General features: G+C 34.4%; 2 protein-coding genes across 2 annotated transcripts; one reads left to right on the forward strand and one right to left on the reverse strand.

Moving 5' to 3' along the window:
• Window positions 1-4341, forward strand: LOC114397651 (leucine-rich repeat receptor-like protein kinase PXC2). Its single transcript, XM_028359797.1, has 2 exons — window positions 1-2405; window positions 2620-4341. The coding sequence occupies exons 1-2, from the start codon at window positions 946-948 to the stop codon at window positions 4061-4063; spliced, it is 2904 nt and encodes a 967-aa protein (XP_028215598.1). The 5' UTR covers window positions 1-945; the 3' UTR covers window positions 4064-4341.
• Window positions 4342-9847: 5506 nt separating this feature from the next.
• Window positions 9848-17523, reverse strand: LOC114396688. Its single transcript, XM_028358788.1, has 4 exons — window positions 16803-17523; window positions 16381-16702; window positions 11986-12107; window positions 9848-10673 (listed from the first exon to the last, which is right to left on the reverse strand). Exons 1-4 carry the CDS (start codon window positions 16926-16928, stop codon window positions 10227-10229), a joined length of 1017 nt encoding a protein of 338 aa, XP_028214589.1. The 5' UTR covers window positions 16929-17523; the 3' UTR covers window positions 9848-10226.
• Between the last annotated feature and the right edge of the window lie 903 nt (window positions 17524-18426).

Raw genomic sequence — 18426 nt, forward strand, 5'->3', positions numbered from 1 at the left:
AGTATAAAACTTCTCTGCTGCAAACACATGGCACATTAAAACACTCTTTTTCTCTGTCTTTGACATTAGAAGCTTTAAATGCTTCACTTTACTCTCTCTGACACTACCCAGAAGGCATAGAAGACTTATAGAATAGAACTAACCACACTTCACAACACAAACACTAATTATTTATGCTTTTCTCTCTCCCGCACTTTCCACTCTTCAGTCTTCAACGGTTCAACCCAATTCTCATTCTCTCTCTGTCTCTCTCCCTCTTCCATTAATGGCTTCTCTTCCCTCGAGGCATTCTTTATTATAGCCCTTGCGTCCCTTTCGCCGTTTTCCCTGGGAATCAATATCAAATTTACCTTCTTTTCAAATTTCACTCCATACCCTCTTCAAAAAATCATTTTTCCCCCTACCCTTTGTTTTCTTACCTACCTGCCCATCAAATTTCATAACTGAGAACACATTCCTACTCTCTCAGTATTCATTCTTCTGTGTGTGAGTGTTGTTCTTGGATGGAGTGATTTTGAAATTCTGAACAGGAAAAAAAAAGAAGAAGAAAAGCCAAAAGGGAATTTCCTGAAGTTTTGTTTTTCTCTTTTTTGATCCTCACATGGCTTTTGTCTAATCCTTTATTTATTTATTTTTTCCTTTTACCCCTTTTGTTTCTTTCTAGTTTCTACTCCTTCCTTTTTGTTTATATTCACTGAGATTTGCATACTTGCAACTTCTGTTTCCATTCCGTGTCCTTTTCTGAGCTACTGTGCCTCCAGTTAAGAAGAAACTTCCCCTTCTGTTTGTGAGGTTTGGTGGTGCATATGTTGTTCTTAGTTAGGACCTACCAAACTTTCCTACCCTATATGCAACCAAATGATAACAGTGTTGTTCTTATTAAGGGGTAGAATTTTGTTGAAATTTGAACACTTCTCCTCATAAGATCAATCAATATAAAATAGGATGCAATTCAGCATGTGTGTGTTGTTTCTGATCCTCCTTGCACCGGTTATGTTGGTGTTTTCTGTGGACCCTGGTTTCAATGATGATGTGTTGGGGTTGATTGTGTTCAAGGCTGGTTTGGATGACCCCAAAAGGAAACTCTCTTCTTGGAATGAGGATGATAACAGCCCTTGCAACTGGGAAGGTGTGAAGTGTGATCCTTCATCTAATAGGGTCACTGGTCTTGTTCTTGATGGTTTCTCTCTTTCTGGGCATGTTGATAGGGGCTTGTTGAGGTTGCAATCCCTTCAAATTCTCTCACTTTCAAGGAACAACTTCACTGGGCCTATAAACCCTGATCTTCACCTCCTTGGGAGTTTACAGGTTGTGGACTTGAGTGACAACAACCTCTCTGGGGAGATCGCAGAAGGGTTTTTCCAACAATGTGGTTCTCTAAGAACAGTTTCATTTGCCAAGAACAATCTCACTGGTAAGATTCCCGAGTCCTTGAGCTCATGCTCCAATTTGGCAAGTGTTAACTTCTCCTCTAATCAGCTCCATGGGGAATTGCCTAATGGGGTGTGGTTTTTAAGGGGGCTGCAGTCACTTGATCTGTCAGATAACTTGCTTGAGGGAGAGATTCCTGAAGGGATTCAGAATTTGTATGATATCAGGGAGTTGAGTCTTCAGAGGAACCGGTTCAGTGGAAGGCTTCCTGGGGACATTGGAGGGTGCATTCTTCTGAAATCACTTGACTTGAGTGGTAATTTTCTCTCTGGGGAGCTGCCTCAGTCATTGCAAAGACTCACTTCATGCACATCACTTAGTCTGCAGGGAAATTCATTCACTGGAGGCATTCCTGAATGGATTGGAGAATTGAAGAATCTAGAGGTGTTGGATCTTTCTGCCAATGGATTCTCTGGTTGGATTCCAAAGTCATTAGGGAATCTTGACTCTTTGCATAGATTGAATTTGTCCAGGAATCAGTTGACAGGAAACTTGCCTGATTCCATGATGAACTGCACTAGGCTTTTGGCTCTTGACATCAGTCACAATCACTTGGCAGGCTATGTTCCTTCATGGATTTTTAGGATGGGTGTGCAAAGTATCTCTCTTTCTGGGAATGGCTTCAGCAAGGGCAATTATCCTTCACTCAAGCCCACACCTGCATCTTATCATGGTCTTGAGGTTTTGGATTTGTCATCCAATGCATTTTCTGGCGTGCTTCCATCTGGCATTAGGGGACTTAGTAGCCTCCAAGTCTTTAATATTTCCACCAACAATATCTCTGGTTCTATTCCTGTGGGTATAGGAGACCTTAAGTCTTTGTACATTGTTGACCTAAGTGACAACAAGCTTAATGGAAGCATTCCTTCTGAAATAGAAGGGGCAACTTCACTCAGTGAGCTAAGGCTGCAAAAGAACTTCTTGGGTGGGAGAATTCCAGCCCAAATTGACAAGTGCTCATCTCTAACATTTTTGTAAGTTCTCTAATACCAAAGTTGCACAACTCTCATGCTTTATTTTTTATTACTTAATCTGATTGATTTGTGTTTACAAATTGAAAAGGCCTTTATTGTGTGTGTGCTTCTGTTAAATATAATTGAGAAAATTTGACATTTCTAGTAAGTTAAAAATGTGTACAATGTTTTGTCTAATTGTTATCTGTTTGTGCTTTTCAATTGGATTTTACAGGATACTTTCTCACAACAAGCTTACTGGTTCAATCCCAGCAGCCATTGCAAACCTCACCAATCTTCAGTATGTAGATTTGTCATGGAATGAACTCTCTGGAAGTTTACCAAAGGAGTTAACAAATCTTTCCCATCTTTTCTCATTTAATGTATCCTACAACCACCTTGAAGGTGAACTACCTGTCGGAGGCTTCTTCAACACCATCTCCTCCTCATCTGTCTCCGGTAACCCGTTGTTGTGTGGTTCTGTCGTCAACCACTCCTGTCCATCTGTTCATCCCAAACCTATTGTCCTAAACCCCAATTCTTCTGGTTCCAACTCCAGCATTTCCTCGCAGAACCATCGGCATAAGATCATACTAAGTATCTCCGCTCTTATTGCTATTGGAGCAGCTGCTTTTATTGCCATTGGTGTTGTGGCTGTTACTGTCCTAAATATCCACGTTCGTTCCTCAATGGAACATTCAGCTGCTCCTTTTGCATTTTCTGGTGGTGAGGACTATAGCTGCTCACCGGCAAATGATCCAAACTATGGCAAGCTTGTCATGTTTTCTGGTGATGCAGACTTTGCTGATGGAGCTCATAATCTTCTCAATAAAGAAAGTGAAATAGGCCGTGGTGGATTTGGAGTTGTTTATCGAACTTTCCTTCGTGATGGGCATGCGGTTGCAATCAAGAAGCTCACAGTCTCCAGTTTGATCAAGTCCCAAGAAGACTTTGATAGAGAAATTAAAAAACTTGGGAATGTCAAGCACCCGAATCTCGTGGCACTTGAAGGTTATTATTGGACTTCATCCTTGCAGCTCCTTATTTATGAGTACCTATCCAGTGGGAGTTTGCATAAAGTTCTACATGATGATAGCAGCAAAAATGTCTTCTCTTGGCCACAAAGGTTCAAGATCATTCTTGGCATGGCAAAAGGGTTGGCCCATTTGCACCAAATGAACATAATCCACTACAATCTTAAATCAACCAACGTGCTGATTGATTGTTCTGGTGAGCCAAAGGTCGGAGACTTTGGCTTGGTGAAACTCTTGCCAATGCTAGACCATTGTGTTTTGAGCAGCAAAGTTCAAAGTGCACTCGGATACATGGCACCCGAGTTTGCTTGCCGTACAGTCAAGATAACTGAGAAATGTGACGTATATGGTTTCGGGATCCTGGTGCTGGAGATCGTGACAGGAAAAAGGCCTGTGGAGTACATGGAGGATGATGTGGTGGTTCTTTGTGACATGGTGAGGGGTGCATTGGAAGAAGGCAAGGTGGAGCAATGTGTTGATGGAAGGCTCCTTGGTAACTTTGCAGCAGAGGAAGCAATTCCTGTGATAAAATTGGGGTTGATTTGTGCATCACAAGTGCCATCAAACCGTCCAGAAATGGCTGAGGTAGTCAACATATTAGAGTTAATCCAATGCCCTTCAGAAGGACAAGAGGAATTAGAATGAGTTTTGTTTGTTGCAGTCTTTGAGAAAACAACACATATTGCAGTACCTGGTGAAGTACAATCCGGTTAAAAAAGCAGCTATACATGCAAAGAATATTAGTATTATTCAGTCAATTTCTTCCCAACTTTTGTTTGTTAAGATGTTGAAATTTTCTACCTGTTTTTTTTTTTTGGTCTCTTAAATTTTGTTCTTCTCTTAATGTATTATTGGATTTTTCTTCACCAGTTGTGACGGCTGATACAAGGATATATATCATATGATTATCATATATCTCTTAACCATACATTTCCCTTCGAGAATGAATTGCATTTTATGATTTTTAGTCGTTGCAAATTTATGGTTTCCTCATGCTGGGACAAGTTGTGCGTTTCTCATGTTGGTAGGTGGAATTAAGTACCCCACCTAATATGGTACACTGCTAAATGACATTGAACTTTTTATGACTGTGAAAGGATGGTTCATACAAAATACACGGTCTTTAGTTCAGAGGGCAAAATCTGTTGCACTTTACAGACTTGACATATGGAACACGTGATAGACAAATGGAGATAAATTATCCAAAGTTTGGTTCAGAGAGACTAGACTATGGAAGACGTTAATCATTTTTTGTCTACATGCCAATCTTTGATTTAATTTTGCATATACACAAAAACAAATTTTTTTAAAAATAGTCTTTACTCATAATTGTTTTCATTTTTGTGTTAAATCTGTTATACTAATAATATAGTGTTTGAATCAAATTAAAAGTATTTTTTTACCAATAAATATTAATTATTAATTGTTAGTTTTTTTATTAGTGAGAGAAATTGAATCCATCATCATTTTCTTCTTGTCTTATTTTTTTTACTATCAAATTAACCTTATAATTTCAAATTAAAAGTATTAAAAGTATTGTAATGTATGAGAATAATTTTTCTTTTTTGTTCTTATAGGTAGTAATAATATAATCTGGTGTTTATATTTTACACTGATTCTGTATAAAATTGTGTTGTAAGGCAAAAGACAGTGGAGAAGATATTAAAATAAGGTTAAATTAAAAAAATCACTAAAAAGTATCATTTATCAATACTTTGGTATTGGATTAGTCATTTGTTAGTGTAATATTTTATTAAAGTTAAAGTATTTGTAGAACAAAATACTATATTACTACTGTATATAGTATATCATATAAATAGACAAATTTGTTGGTATAGAAAATTGAAATTTATTATGAATACATTAAATGTCAGTATAGTGTATATATATAGAATTATAGTATTTACATTAATGATTTAATTTTGTTAGACAAAATTACAGTACTAATAAAGATAGTCGTCTTAATACTTAATACCCTCTTATCATTAAATAAAATTGCATACTAATCCGTTGAATAATTTTTTTTTTACTAATAGATGCAATACGAGATTTTACAAAATAATAATGAAGTGTTTTAAACAATGTCAAAATCCGGTTGCCAACATTTGTCTTTTTTGGTTGTAAAACATTGTACAACCAGCTTTTGCTTTTACTCTTTCCGTATGACACCCAACTTGAAATTTAGAATTTGGAATTTAGAATAAACTAAAAGAAAAGGAGACATAGCTAAGCCCTCAAAGAATAATTAGCCCAATACATGAGCCGCAACCACAAATAATGCACCGAAGAAAAAATAAAGGAAAAAAGCACTCACTTGCTTAATTTATTGTCACTTTTAAACTCAAGACTAATGTTTCTCTTTAGCAGAACGTTTTCTCAACAAGGGGAGTGAAGAACTCAAGCACTTGAAGATAGTAATTGTTTACTTACCCTATTGGCATCTATCCCAGTTTGTGCAAGTAAATTTAATAATTAAAGCTTGGATGTGAAGTAAAAATATTGCCATAGCTTAAATAAATAAATAGTTGTAGGACTGCCACACACAACCTTATCAAACAGGGCTTGTTCGACATCATCAAAGTGCATCACAAGATGTCCTTAAAAGCACCACCAACTAACAAGCTTTTTCAAATGGCAACATTTGGTGGCAGTGCATGGCAATCATACCACGTTCCAACTTGTGAACTGTTTCTGTTGCGGTCTAATTGAATGAAGAATAATAAAAAATAATGTTTGATGTAGCTTATTGATTTACGTTCACGTTACTACCATGTACACAGATGATTATGTCTACATGTAAAACAGTATACAAAAGGAATATACAGATGACTCTGCAGATCATTATCATAACTATTGTTGGATACATCGATCAAGGTGTAAATTAACTGACTTTCTCTTTAGCACATTCCTTTATTCTCCTTTTTTTTAACAACCAAATCAATTGAATAACTCCTTAATAATTTTGAATTTCAACCTTAAGTACCGTTTGATAGAGTGAAAAGAAATGAAAAAAAGAAAAAAAATTTAAATTAAAGTAGAGTATACAAATGTGAGTTCTATCTCATTTTACTGTTTATTTTTTCTCTTTTCTGTTCTCTTTTTCTACAAATGAATGAAGTCTAAATATGTAATTAGATCAAATATTTAGTGAGAAAATGTTATATAATGGTCATTTACAATTTAGACCTAGAAAAAGGTATATGTAGTTAAAAAAATTGAATAGTTTGATATCTACAAGTAACCTACATGCTGTTGTAGGATAACAATGTAGTGTTCTTTTACTTTAAGCGAAAAATTGTTAACTAATTCAGTTGCCAGTTGGTGTGAGACTTTGTTTAGATCATTTTTGTCTAACATACTTGATGCATAAAAGTGGATGTGGTAATGTATCTAAAGTCTAAATTAATTACTTAATGCCGCTTAATTTATACAAAACTGTTTTTCTTTGTATTATTAATAAGTTTGTAGGAAAGAAATGTAACAAAAAAAAAGGGTATAAGAAAGAAATGATAAACATTTTTTTAATGATCAGAAAGATCATTTACAGAAGATAATCTTGTTCATTTATTATGAGTGATATAACTCTCATTTTGAATATTTAATATAGACTCAAACTCAAACTTGATAGTTGAGCAATAGAATAAGCCAATAATTAACATGAAGTTTGATGAAGAAGTTTGAAATAGCTTGGTAATCAAAGAGGTCCAATAAAATAAGTTTTGGTACCATGTTCCCTTCCATGCACTCCACCTTTTGGTTTACTTTGTGGAGACACAATGACACACACTCCATGGACTCAATGAGCACGTACAGGGCAAGATGATGGGGAAGCGGAACTTGTGCAACAAAATTTAAACAAAATCCATAGCAGATTACTGTATGGTACCATCATAATTAGTGACTGTCAATGACTTTTTCCCGCGCACGCGTAGATGAGAGGAAAAAGAGTCCCAGAGTGTGATGTGTCATATATCATATATGCGTAAGCTTAAGCTTTCAAATGATTTATTATGCCCCTAATATTTAATGGATGAGAAAAAATCTCAAGAGTAGACCCACTAACTTTCTTTCATGAAGTATTGTTTTTTCAAAGCATGGTCTGTTCCCTTTTCTAAATATTTTTTTTGTCCTTAAAAGACAGTTATCTTTCATGAAAAGACAAATCATGTTTAACATGGATAAAATTATTATGGACGATAAAATTCTTCTTCTATGTATTTAACACAATTAAGTATATAAGACTTGAATTTGATATTTTTGGTTAAACTAAAATAATCTCACGTTAGTTAATTCGCGTGTTGTGCTTAGTGGTACATCTTATTTCAAACCACCTATTTTTATGTAAAAAATTAAATTCTTTATATGAATTTGCTTTAAAAAAAAAAAGGCCAAGAACACCCTTGTCCCCAACCACTGAAACTCGTCTCTGAAGGATGGTATTTAAGTTTTGTGTATGAAATAAAAATAGGTATTGAAAGAGTTTTCCCTCCTTAAGTCAGCCCAACTAATTTGACTCAAATTAGTCAAGGTTTGAAGGGGCTTTTGAATACCAATAGTTTAAGACCAAAATAAATTATTTCTTACTAAGAAAAAACGCACCCAACTCCTTTTTTTTTCTTTCAAACTAATCCTTCAACTCAAGTATGAAGGGTTTAAAACCAAAATACCTTAAATTTTTATTTTATCCTGATTAATCCTTTTTTTTTTGTAATAGGAAAATGATTTCAACAATTTATTTACCTTAGTCTCACTCATTTTATTTTAAAATTCATTTTGCAGACATGAAAACACGAAATGATCTAAATTTAGAAAGTTCCTAAAAAAGAGAAAACAATCGAAATAAGTCGAGCGTGAGAGTCTGCTAAAACAAAGACCCAATGATATCTCTTGACAGACCAAAGTTGCTGAAATTTAAGGTAAATATATAATTGGACTCACTTATCTGTTAGTAAGTTAACTGCATGTTAACAGAAGAGGCTAATTATAAAAGGTGTACAGTCTAACAATTAATTAAGACAAATTAGAGTTCAAGACATCTATAATATATTAGTAACAAAAAAACTAAAGTTTAAGAGGTTGAACACTTTTCCCCTACCTTATTATAATCAAAATATAATTTCAAACACATACATTAATTTATCTATTAAATCAATCATTAATCTACTAAGACCTAATAGTTGGAGATTGGAGTAGATACATGAAGATTTAGATTTGATCTTCATTGTCATCATTATATACACACAAAAAAATAGAATATTACTCACAAATTACTGTAACACATTCACATTTGAAATATTGAAAGGACTCTCAAAGAACTACTATTTTTTTTTTCTTTAAATTTCTTTACTATTTTTCAGGTGCTCCCAACACATACACCTAATTGTAAATTAAAATAGAATATTTTCTTTTTTTTAAAGAAAAAATAGAATATTTCGTTAAACATTATATATACCTTGTAGGAGAGTGTATTTGTGAGAGAAAGAAAAATAACTAAATTGAGTTTCTTAAAAGAAAAGTTATGACTATTTTAAATAATCATATAATCATTAGTTATACCCACCTTCAACAATAGAGTAAAATGTTTTTAAAGGGAAAACACCCCCCCCCCCCCCCCCTCCCGGCATGCTATACAAACAATAACGTGTAAGGTGGTTTAACAGTAGTAGCTATTCTTATAAATAAATAAAATAATTCATTTACTTTTGAAATTTGAGCAGTCTAATATTCGTGGAAAAAATCAACGCACACCCAGACTCGTCAATTATATATAAATATGGTTAATTTTGTCCCATGTGTTATTAAAAAAACAATTATATTGATATGTGGTTAATATTGTCATAAAATGTTTATTTATGATTAACTGTCTCACATGTGATTATTAAAATAAAATAAAAATATTTTTTAAAAAGAAAATAAGATTTGCTTCCTAAAAAGGAAAAAATGTTTTTAATAAATAATTTAGACACACAAAAAAACTGCTTATTTTATTAAAAATTATAAAAAAAAAATAAGCTTAAATAAATGAATCTAATGTCATGAGGTTATTGATGGTCACATATAGTTAACTATATGTATAAATATGACAAATTTTGTCACAAATAATTAAGAATAAATGAATATGATATATGGTTTATGGTATTACAAGATTATTGAAATGTCTAAAAATGATTAGACTTCTCATTTCATAAAACCTATTCTCCAAGTCCCCCGTATTTCAAGCCTGCCATTGATGACTTCTTTACACCAAACCAATGGCTATACATGAAAGTGCATGCATACAACAAATACCCTCACTTCCAAGGTACACATTAGATGGAGCCGTTTCCTAAAAGTAAAGCCATATATAGAAACAGTGCACTAAAAGTGAACTCCCAACATATCTCACCAAGTCACCCCAACCACCTCTTTGAAGAAAAACTAGCCTCAAAGTAGCCAAAAACAATAACAAAAGTTTTCATTTCTGTGATCACTGGAATAGTGTGTATATAAATTTGATAAAGCCAAAATATACTTTACCTCCTATATTTCATTTACAGTTTCTTTAGTTTCCCGTTTGGGCCAGGGCATTCACTATTACACGTTCAATACAAAAAAAATAAAAAATTCCAATGTGTTAAAACTATTACACTTCCTCTTTTCTTTTTTGCAGTCCCTTGCATGGACATGCATCAAAATTAGGCCCCAGCACAGCCACATTTCTCACATCCCTTGCTCTTAATCTTCCCCAACTCTGATGCTTCCCCTTTCTTTCCTTTTCCACTTTTTGGTTAATCCTATCATCTCCCTTATCCTTTGCCTCCTGATAACCCTAATCATCCCAGTTATTCTCCCATCCATCTTTGTTTGAAGATCTAGAAGTAAGGCCATTCGCAGAGATGCTTCCTGCAAGTGCTGCCGGTGACTTCACTGCCACATTGACGTCCCAATCATCGTCCCAGTCCTGATCCCAACCTTCGGCGGATTCCACATTGGTAGCTGAAGCAGACTCGGGCAGTGCCATTTCAAGCTCTTGATATGGAACCTCATTGCGATGTTTCTTCCTGCATGCACAGCAAGCCCATGTCCCTCCAAAGACTAGTACCATCAATATGAGGAAATAGGCACCATTTACTGGTGTTAAAATTTTGTCATAAGAAGGAAGACGCAGAATGAAATTCTCTTCAGGTATATTTGAAACCATGTGAAGCACACAATCCCCTTTTCCAGCATTTAAAGTCAGTTGGGTACTTTCACTGCTACTTCGTGTGATGTTGACCTGAAAACAAGAGTGCAAAAGCAGTAAGGTAACTGTAGATACAAAATGTAATCGAGTGCAGCAGAAATTTAGGTCATCAATTTAATTCTCATGAAACTTGTGAAACTGAACACCTAAAACAATAATATACATGAGTAACAGGACCACAAGCTTGAACAGATGATTTTGAGACAGCATGTACAAAAACAACAGGAGATAAGTGATTTTTACATGAAAGATCACCATGTTCTTCCATACCAGAGGCGCAAGGAGGAGCAAGAAGTGTGAGCCATGTAGGGTGTGTTTGGTTTAGATGATGGAAATAGAGAAGATGGAAATAAAAGAGAATTTTTTTAATTAAAATAGAGTGTAAACAGTATGGGTCCCACAAAAAAGGTACAAAGTTTCACCTCAATATTATTTATCTCCACCTACCCGTAGTGATGGTAGTGTAACAGAGCAGGAGGTGGAGTAACAATTGACTGGATATATAAATTGCACAAATTAACTTATGGCAAAGTTTGTCAAAGAATTCATTTCTTATGGTAAGTAGATATAAACAAACATTATAATCAGATTTCATATAATTTCAATGTTTCAAGAGTATTGTTAGTTTGGGTGAGTTGAAAAAAATGAACTGAAATGGAAAATAAAGTAACAGCCAACCCCTTATTGTAATGGATAATAGTAGTGGAAAGAAGGAAAACAAATGGAATGATGTGTTCCTAAGGAACACAACACTTTCAGTCTATATCCCTTTGATTAAAATAGAGAAAATGCAGAGAAATTTGTATGAGATGTAATGAACGTTCAGATTGTCCTGCTAACAATAAGAGAAGTTTTAAAATTATGAAAACAAAAATATAAATTATCTTTTCCTTCTCTTCTATGTTACAAGAATCTTGATTTGATTCTATCAACATAAGTGGAGGATTAGTGTCCTTTCCATTCTACTTCATAATTTATAACTGTCACATTTCCTTCTGTTCTATACATCCAAATGAAGTATAAGATTATAAAATTTCATAGCCCAGTGGGTCCTGAAAATGATACAATTGATTCAATAGCAGTCTATTATTTATCCAAAATTCTTTGCAAGTATTCACTGGTATTTTTTAACATATGACATTTTGTTTGTCCAAAATAATGCTGAGTTAAGTTCTGTGTCTCACAACATAAACAATGAGTTAAGACAGTGGCTATGGAGCAGTGCATCCCGGGCTTTTGCTACAGTTTGAAGCAGAAGGGGTATGAAGAATTAAATAGTACCTTGATACATAAATAAAAGCATCAATTAATGGGGAAAAAAAGGTCAGCTTAAGATAAATGATACCTTTTCTGTTTTACTTTTGTCAACATCTACAACTCCAAGGTTATTATCAAAATCAGTACGAAGCTTCACTTTGATGATGCCATCTCCTCCATTGTGAAGAAGAACAACTAGGTATTTATGATCTGGTTGTTTGTACAAGGATTATGAATAAAATAAGTTCATAATGCTGACTTTCGTGAAAACAATACTACATTAGTAGAAATGATTGACCTATAGTTTCAATACAAGAAATATGTTTCAGTACACCTTAACAATAAACGATCAATTAATATTTCTCCAATTGTTAACACTGTACCAGTACCCTCATAAAAACAAAGGGGACTGAATGAATCTCCTATCAATAAACGGCATCTACAATAGAGAGGCACATGAAGCACTATTGCTTGCATTGTTTATTCACAAGTTGATCAAGGACTAAAATCCACACACAACTAACAGTCAAAGTTCTGAAAGCAAGCTGGATCAGACTGACTGGTTTAACAGTATGAACTAAAACTTACCAATAATCCAATATAGAACTTTAATCTGCGTCTAGTAAGCAATCATTTCTTAAATGAAAGTGAACAGGATTATAGTAATCCACCGATCCAGTCTCTTTAAGCAGAGGATTGATCCCAGTTCATGAACTAGCTCCACCAGTTAGACAGAATTATTGGTCAGAAATTAAACAAAGGATTAAATATGTTTAGTCCCTATAAATAGAGTGAAAATTGATTTTAGTCCTTATTACTATTTAATGATGCTGTGTTATGCTTGTGCATCTAGAATTGTCATGTCAACAACCATTTTGACATGGCATGTCTAGATGCATGCCACTTCATCACTAAATAGTAATAAAGACCATTTAAAAAAATTAAAAATCTATGATAACCAAAAACATAAAAAAAATAAAATTTGAAGGACTAAAACCAAAATTCACTATATTTGGAAGGACTGAAAACATATTTAAACCTTAAACAAATGATCTCTAGTTTAGCAACAAAGAACCACCTTTCATAAAATATATTTATCAACACAAAAGGAAGGAGAATACACTGGAAGATAATAAATACTCCACAAAAAAATTTAAAGAGAAAAACAGAAAGGACCAAAAGTTGTCAATGTAGAAAAGCTACCCAATCCCTCAGCATTTTGGTAAAAGGCACCCCCTTAGAAAGGCCAGGTTCTTTACACACAGTGGAAACCAAACACCTAATCTTGTCCAAATGCAGCTGCTTACCAAAGAAAGATGCTAAGAAAATAAGAGAATTAGGGTCTTCTTGATTCCTTTCTTGCTTTTTTGTTCTAAAATTGTTTTCTAAAATAATTCCACATTACTCACCAATCAATTTCTAATCCAAAATCTATCAAGTTTTGAAAATAGTTTTCTAAAACAACTAAAGAAGTGGTTTAAAAACCAAAAAACAAACAACTGGGAGATGTTTTCTCATCCTCTTCTTTTTGTTTTCTTGAAGTGCTCTATTCAAGTGTTCAGGAAACAAACTTTCAAATGTGCTAAGGGGACAAACAAATTTCAGAAAACAGAAAATCAATTTTGAAAACAGTAAACAAACAAGGCCATAACACTATACAAAAATGCACCAAAGTGTAACAAATAATGCCCATTGCAGCAAACATTTGGCTTTGATAAGAAGCTTGGGAGAACTACACCACAAAAGCTAGTTGTTGTAGTTAAAGAGCCCAATGCCATGTAAATCCCACACCAGAATTCCATACTTCCAATGTGGGACTCAAGTCCCATACCTTGCAATTGGATTCTAACATCCCTCCATGCTCCACAGCCTTGACGCCCACACAGGCTAGCTATGCACTAGCTCTTTGACTAGTCCCAAATGAACACTACAATGCCAGCGTCACCAGCTACCTCACTCATTTGCAACTGAGAGACATGGTTGAAGGCTCTAATACCAAATACTGATTGGTAAGAACCTTGAGAAAACCAAACCACAAACACTTGTTGTAGTTGGAGAGTTCAAGGCCTTATAAACCCCACACTAGAATCCCATACTTCCAATGTGGGCTCAAGTTCCATACCTTGCAATTGGATCCTAACAGGATTTTTCCACTTTTACCAAAACTAGTCATAAGAAAATGGTCCAAGAACTCAAGACACACCCAAAATTCTCAAAAATAGCCTGACAATGAATTTTGTTCAATGTTGTTAATGACAGATGGTGGCAATCCAAAAAAAAATGCCATAAAGGTTATAGTGGAAGCATGGTGGATATAATAAAAAATTAAAAATATAATACATAATGACGTGAATCGTGTCCTCATCACATAAATACATAAAAAAACATGGTACTAAAGCCAAAAAATAATAGTATCATAAAAAATGGAGGGGAGAAGGCGAAATAAATGCAGAGCACTAGATCCCAAAAAAAGAGTAATAGAAAAAAGATGGAGGGAAGAATCAATAGGGAAAAAGAAACTAGAGATGGAAAAGAAAAAAAAATGGTGGGTTTCCAGAGAAGATAACTGGAAAATGGAAGAGAAAAGGACAAGGGAAGCGAAATGGGGTTGCGAGAGAGATTGAGAATAGGGAAGGCAAGATCACTGGAAACTGCAGGTCACCATATGTGAAGTCTTTGCCAGCAGAGATGGTTTGGAAAGAAGAAAACAGAGATGGAGGTGTGCTGAAAAAGAAAAGAGATGGATGCTGGTCTCCTCAACATAGACTTTTGTTCATTACGGTTTTGCTCAAACTTATGGGCCAAAGGTATAAATATTACCCATACAAATGTTAAGGTCGGGCTATAGTGAACCATTTCTATTTTTATTGGGCTTTCTCTGCCACAACTATTTTCTGGGTCTGTGGCCCCATGAGGATGGCAGCCAGCATAGACATGCCAGAAAAATCCACCATGTCTGTCTTGTCGAAAAACCACCATGCCATATTGCCATGGCATCATGATAGCCACTATTTGACAAAACTCATTCTGTGTAGCAGTAGAAGAACAACAATGTAAAAATAGATGAGGAACAGATTAGTTGCACTGCACAGAACTCACTTGATTAATTAAGCAGTGGTCACTCTCTTACCAGTGGTTAATTGTTCTCAAAATGCAACTACCAAAGACATACCATTTTTTTGTAATTTTTCTAAAATTACTTACAGAGAGCATAATTGAAATTGTTACAACTAACAATTGGTTCACTGGACTGCGAGCAATCCGGATTACCAAAGGCTAGGGGGGAGGGGTTGGAGAGACTATAAAATATGAATAACTAGGAACAAATGGACCTATTATAAAATATTGTGTTTTGCAATTATTTCGATTATGAAAAACTAGTTGTTAATCTCACATCATACTGTTAGATTGTATGCCAAAAGTAGTTCAAATGAAAATAGTTTTATTCAAAATAAAAATTTCCTTAATTCTGTTTCCCTTTCTTTCTTTATCAAAAAAACGACCACCAAATTATACTTTAAAAAAATTTGTTGTTAAGCTAGTTCAGAATCAAATTCTATTAGACAAACTAAGAATATATAGATTTAAGAACAGATTCCATTTTACATTGATTTATGAAACTAACTTTAAAATTGTCAAACATTTTTTAAGAATCTAAATTAATATTGAATTTCCCAAAGATAGGAATTAAATGGAAACTTAAAACTAATAACAGCAATAGCCTTACCCTGATAGGAAAGGCAATAATTTACGAATAAGTGATAAATTTGTAACCAAGTTAAATTAAAGAATTTTTTTTAGCTGCACTCGTGTTCTTTGAATCAAAGATGTTCTTTTTCTGACAATTATCCAATAAATGGCAGAACCAGAGGATGAGCTTTATTTCCATTTTCTTCCTGTTTTCCATTTTCTTGTACAAAAGGTAAAAATAGTGTGGGCAGAAGAGTATAGAATCAAGAACTTTGAAATCAAATAAACATCCCTGCCAGCAACATTCACACTGTTGCATATTCAATAATCCAAGATTTCTTAACCAGTTAACCAAAACATTTGTCCAAGGGTTATCTTTCAATCTACATTCCATAGTATTACAATTTGGTTATGTAACTTAAGTGACAGCATTCACTTTTCAACAACACTTAATTTTCTTCTAGCTGTACATTCTAAACCGGAACATTAAGTTATCTAGACATTACTAATTCGGTAAATAGCATCTAACTAGAATTCCATACCATCCAAAGTCTAAGCACTTTACTATAGTCATCCTGAACTAAGCAAACATTTGTCAAAGAAACAACTTCTCCCCTAGATATGTGTACGTAAGCAGAGCAAATGCCCTCCTACTATGAACACAAACACAAACAACAACCAATAAAACTTGCACCAAAACATTAAACACACAGTCACACACACACACACACAACAAACAAACCATTGATTGATGCGACTTAATGAATAATCAAAAGCAATGAACAGTGAGTACCAATTTTCGAAATGCAAGCAACCATGCCCCCATCATCGTCGGTGCACTTCTTGAACCCGTCACAAGTCTCAGTGGTGCTATGATGTGAAAACTTCATGCCCTCAGTTTTGTCCTTCCCTTTATGCATACCCGTGTCACCACCATCATCATTTTTCGGTGGAGGAGGTATACTCACTGGAGGAGCTGAATCATTGTCCTTTTTTATATCATCATTTGTATTCTTCATCACTTTGGGCAAAGGTTGTGGTTGTGGCTGTGGAACTGGGGAAGAAATAGGACCACTCCCATTGTCCTTGTTTGTTTCACCAACATGGTTTGGATCCTAAAGGCGAAAACTTTATTCATCCACGTAAGAAAGAATAAAAATTTCAAACACATGGAAGCTATAATTCAAAGCAAGGAAGCATTAGAGAGCAACTAACCTTTGTTTTAGTATCATTTGGATCAGGACCAATCAACTTTCGGAGTTTCAGAACAAAGGAAGCGTCAGAAACATCAAACATAATCAGAAACAAGAACAAAAGTGCCAGTAACGCGTGTGTTCTCATTGTGATCGAGCTGCAACACCCTCAAACACACACCTTTGATTATTTTTTAATAAGAGAAAATTGGAGAAAAAAAACGTGGGAGGGAGAAAAGAAAACAGAAAGAATATGGTAAGAGAAATCGGAAGAAACCCTTTTCAGGGAAAATCAGTGGGTGGCGCGGAAGTGGGAAAATGGATGGAAAAACTGGAAAATAATAATAATATAAAAGAAAGCTCTTTGGAATGGAATCTGAAAGAGAAGGAAGAAGAAATCAAGAAACTGAAAAAATTGTGGGTTTTTTTGTTTATTTGGATTGGAACGTAGATTTTGTGAATTGGGAATTACGAAAAGAAAAACAAAAGGCAAAAGGGAAGACTTGACGCAGTCTGCTTCAACAAGATACTCTCTCTCTCTCTCTCACTTGTTGGAGGAGAGAGAATGAAACGAAGAACGAGTATACGGCATTATGAGCCGGATTCCAGGGTCGTGATGGAAATGTGCTGGGCTTCTATGTCCGTGGGAAGTTCATATTCATCCCTCCAAATTTGCTATTGGGCCTTACCAGTACATTGCAGAGACCATAATATCCTTATTGGCACCAACCCTTTCCCACAATCCTTTCTTTCTTCCCTCTTTCTCTTTCTCTTGTCTCACAAAGTTCTCCCTTGTGCATCGAACACAATGGAATAATGATTCTGTTTTTGTTTTTTGATTCTCCAGCAACTCAACAAAATCATAATTCTGTTGTATTTATAGAATTTGCCTCACAACAAAATCACGATTATGTTATGTTGTAATTTTTGTTGTACTATGGGAGCAAGAAAAAATGTTCAGTGAAAATATGATTCTATTGCACAATATACAACAAAATTGTATTTTTGTTGTATATTTTTTTGCACTCCCAATTGTATAATGGAATTGCGATTTCATTGTGTAATTTTTTGTAATCCCAGAGATGAGAGTCGAAAGACACTTCTGCTGGGGATGCCAAAAAAATATAAAATGAAAGTGTGATTTATGCATTATACAATGGAATCAAACTTTTATTGCACAATATTTTTTACACCCCATTAATGCAGCCAAAGTGTGTGTCTGCTGTACAAAGTTCAGAAGGGTATCTTTAAATTTTTTTTAATGTTGTTGGGGGTAATAACAACTCCCATGTTGGTGGCGCTCTGCATCCATGGGATTCAATCTATCACTTCAATTTTTTATTCTTTTTCATTTTTTAGTGTACTAAGGTATACTGACTAAGGCTATGTTAGGATTTCAGCTAGGATAATTTAAAAGTATATTTGAGAGTAAAATAAATTTGGAGTTATATTTAGTTATCCTTTAAAGTATAATTGAGAGTAAAATTTTATTTGCAAACTTAATTTTAGAGAAGCAAGACTTATGATACTTTTACAAAGTCAGTTTAACTTAAACTTTAATTCAAACATGCACTAATTCTTTCATAATATGAAAATTATTCAAGCAATTTTTATTTTTTCAACGAAGTCTTCACTACACACATAGT

The sequence above is a fragment of the Glycine soja genome, chromosome 18, assembly GCF_004193775.1.
Source record: "Glycine soja cultivar W05 chromosome 18, ASM419377v2, whole genome shotgun sequence".
NCBI lineage: Eukaryota > Viridiplantae > Streptophyta > Magnoliopsida > Fabales > Fabaceae > Glycine > Glycine soja.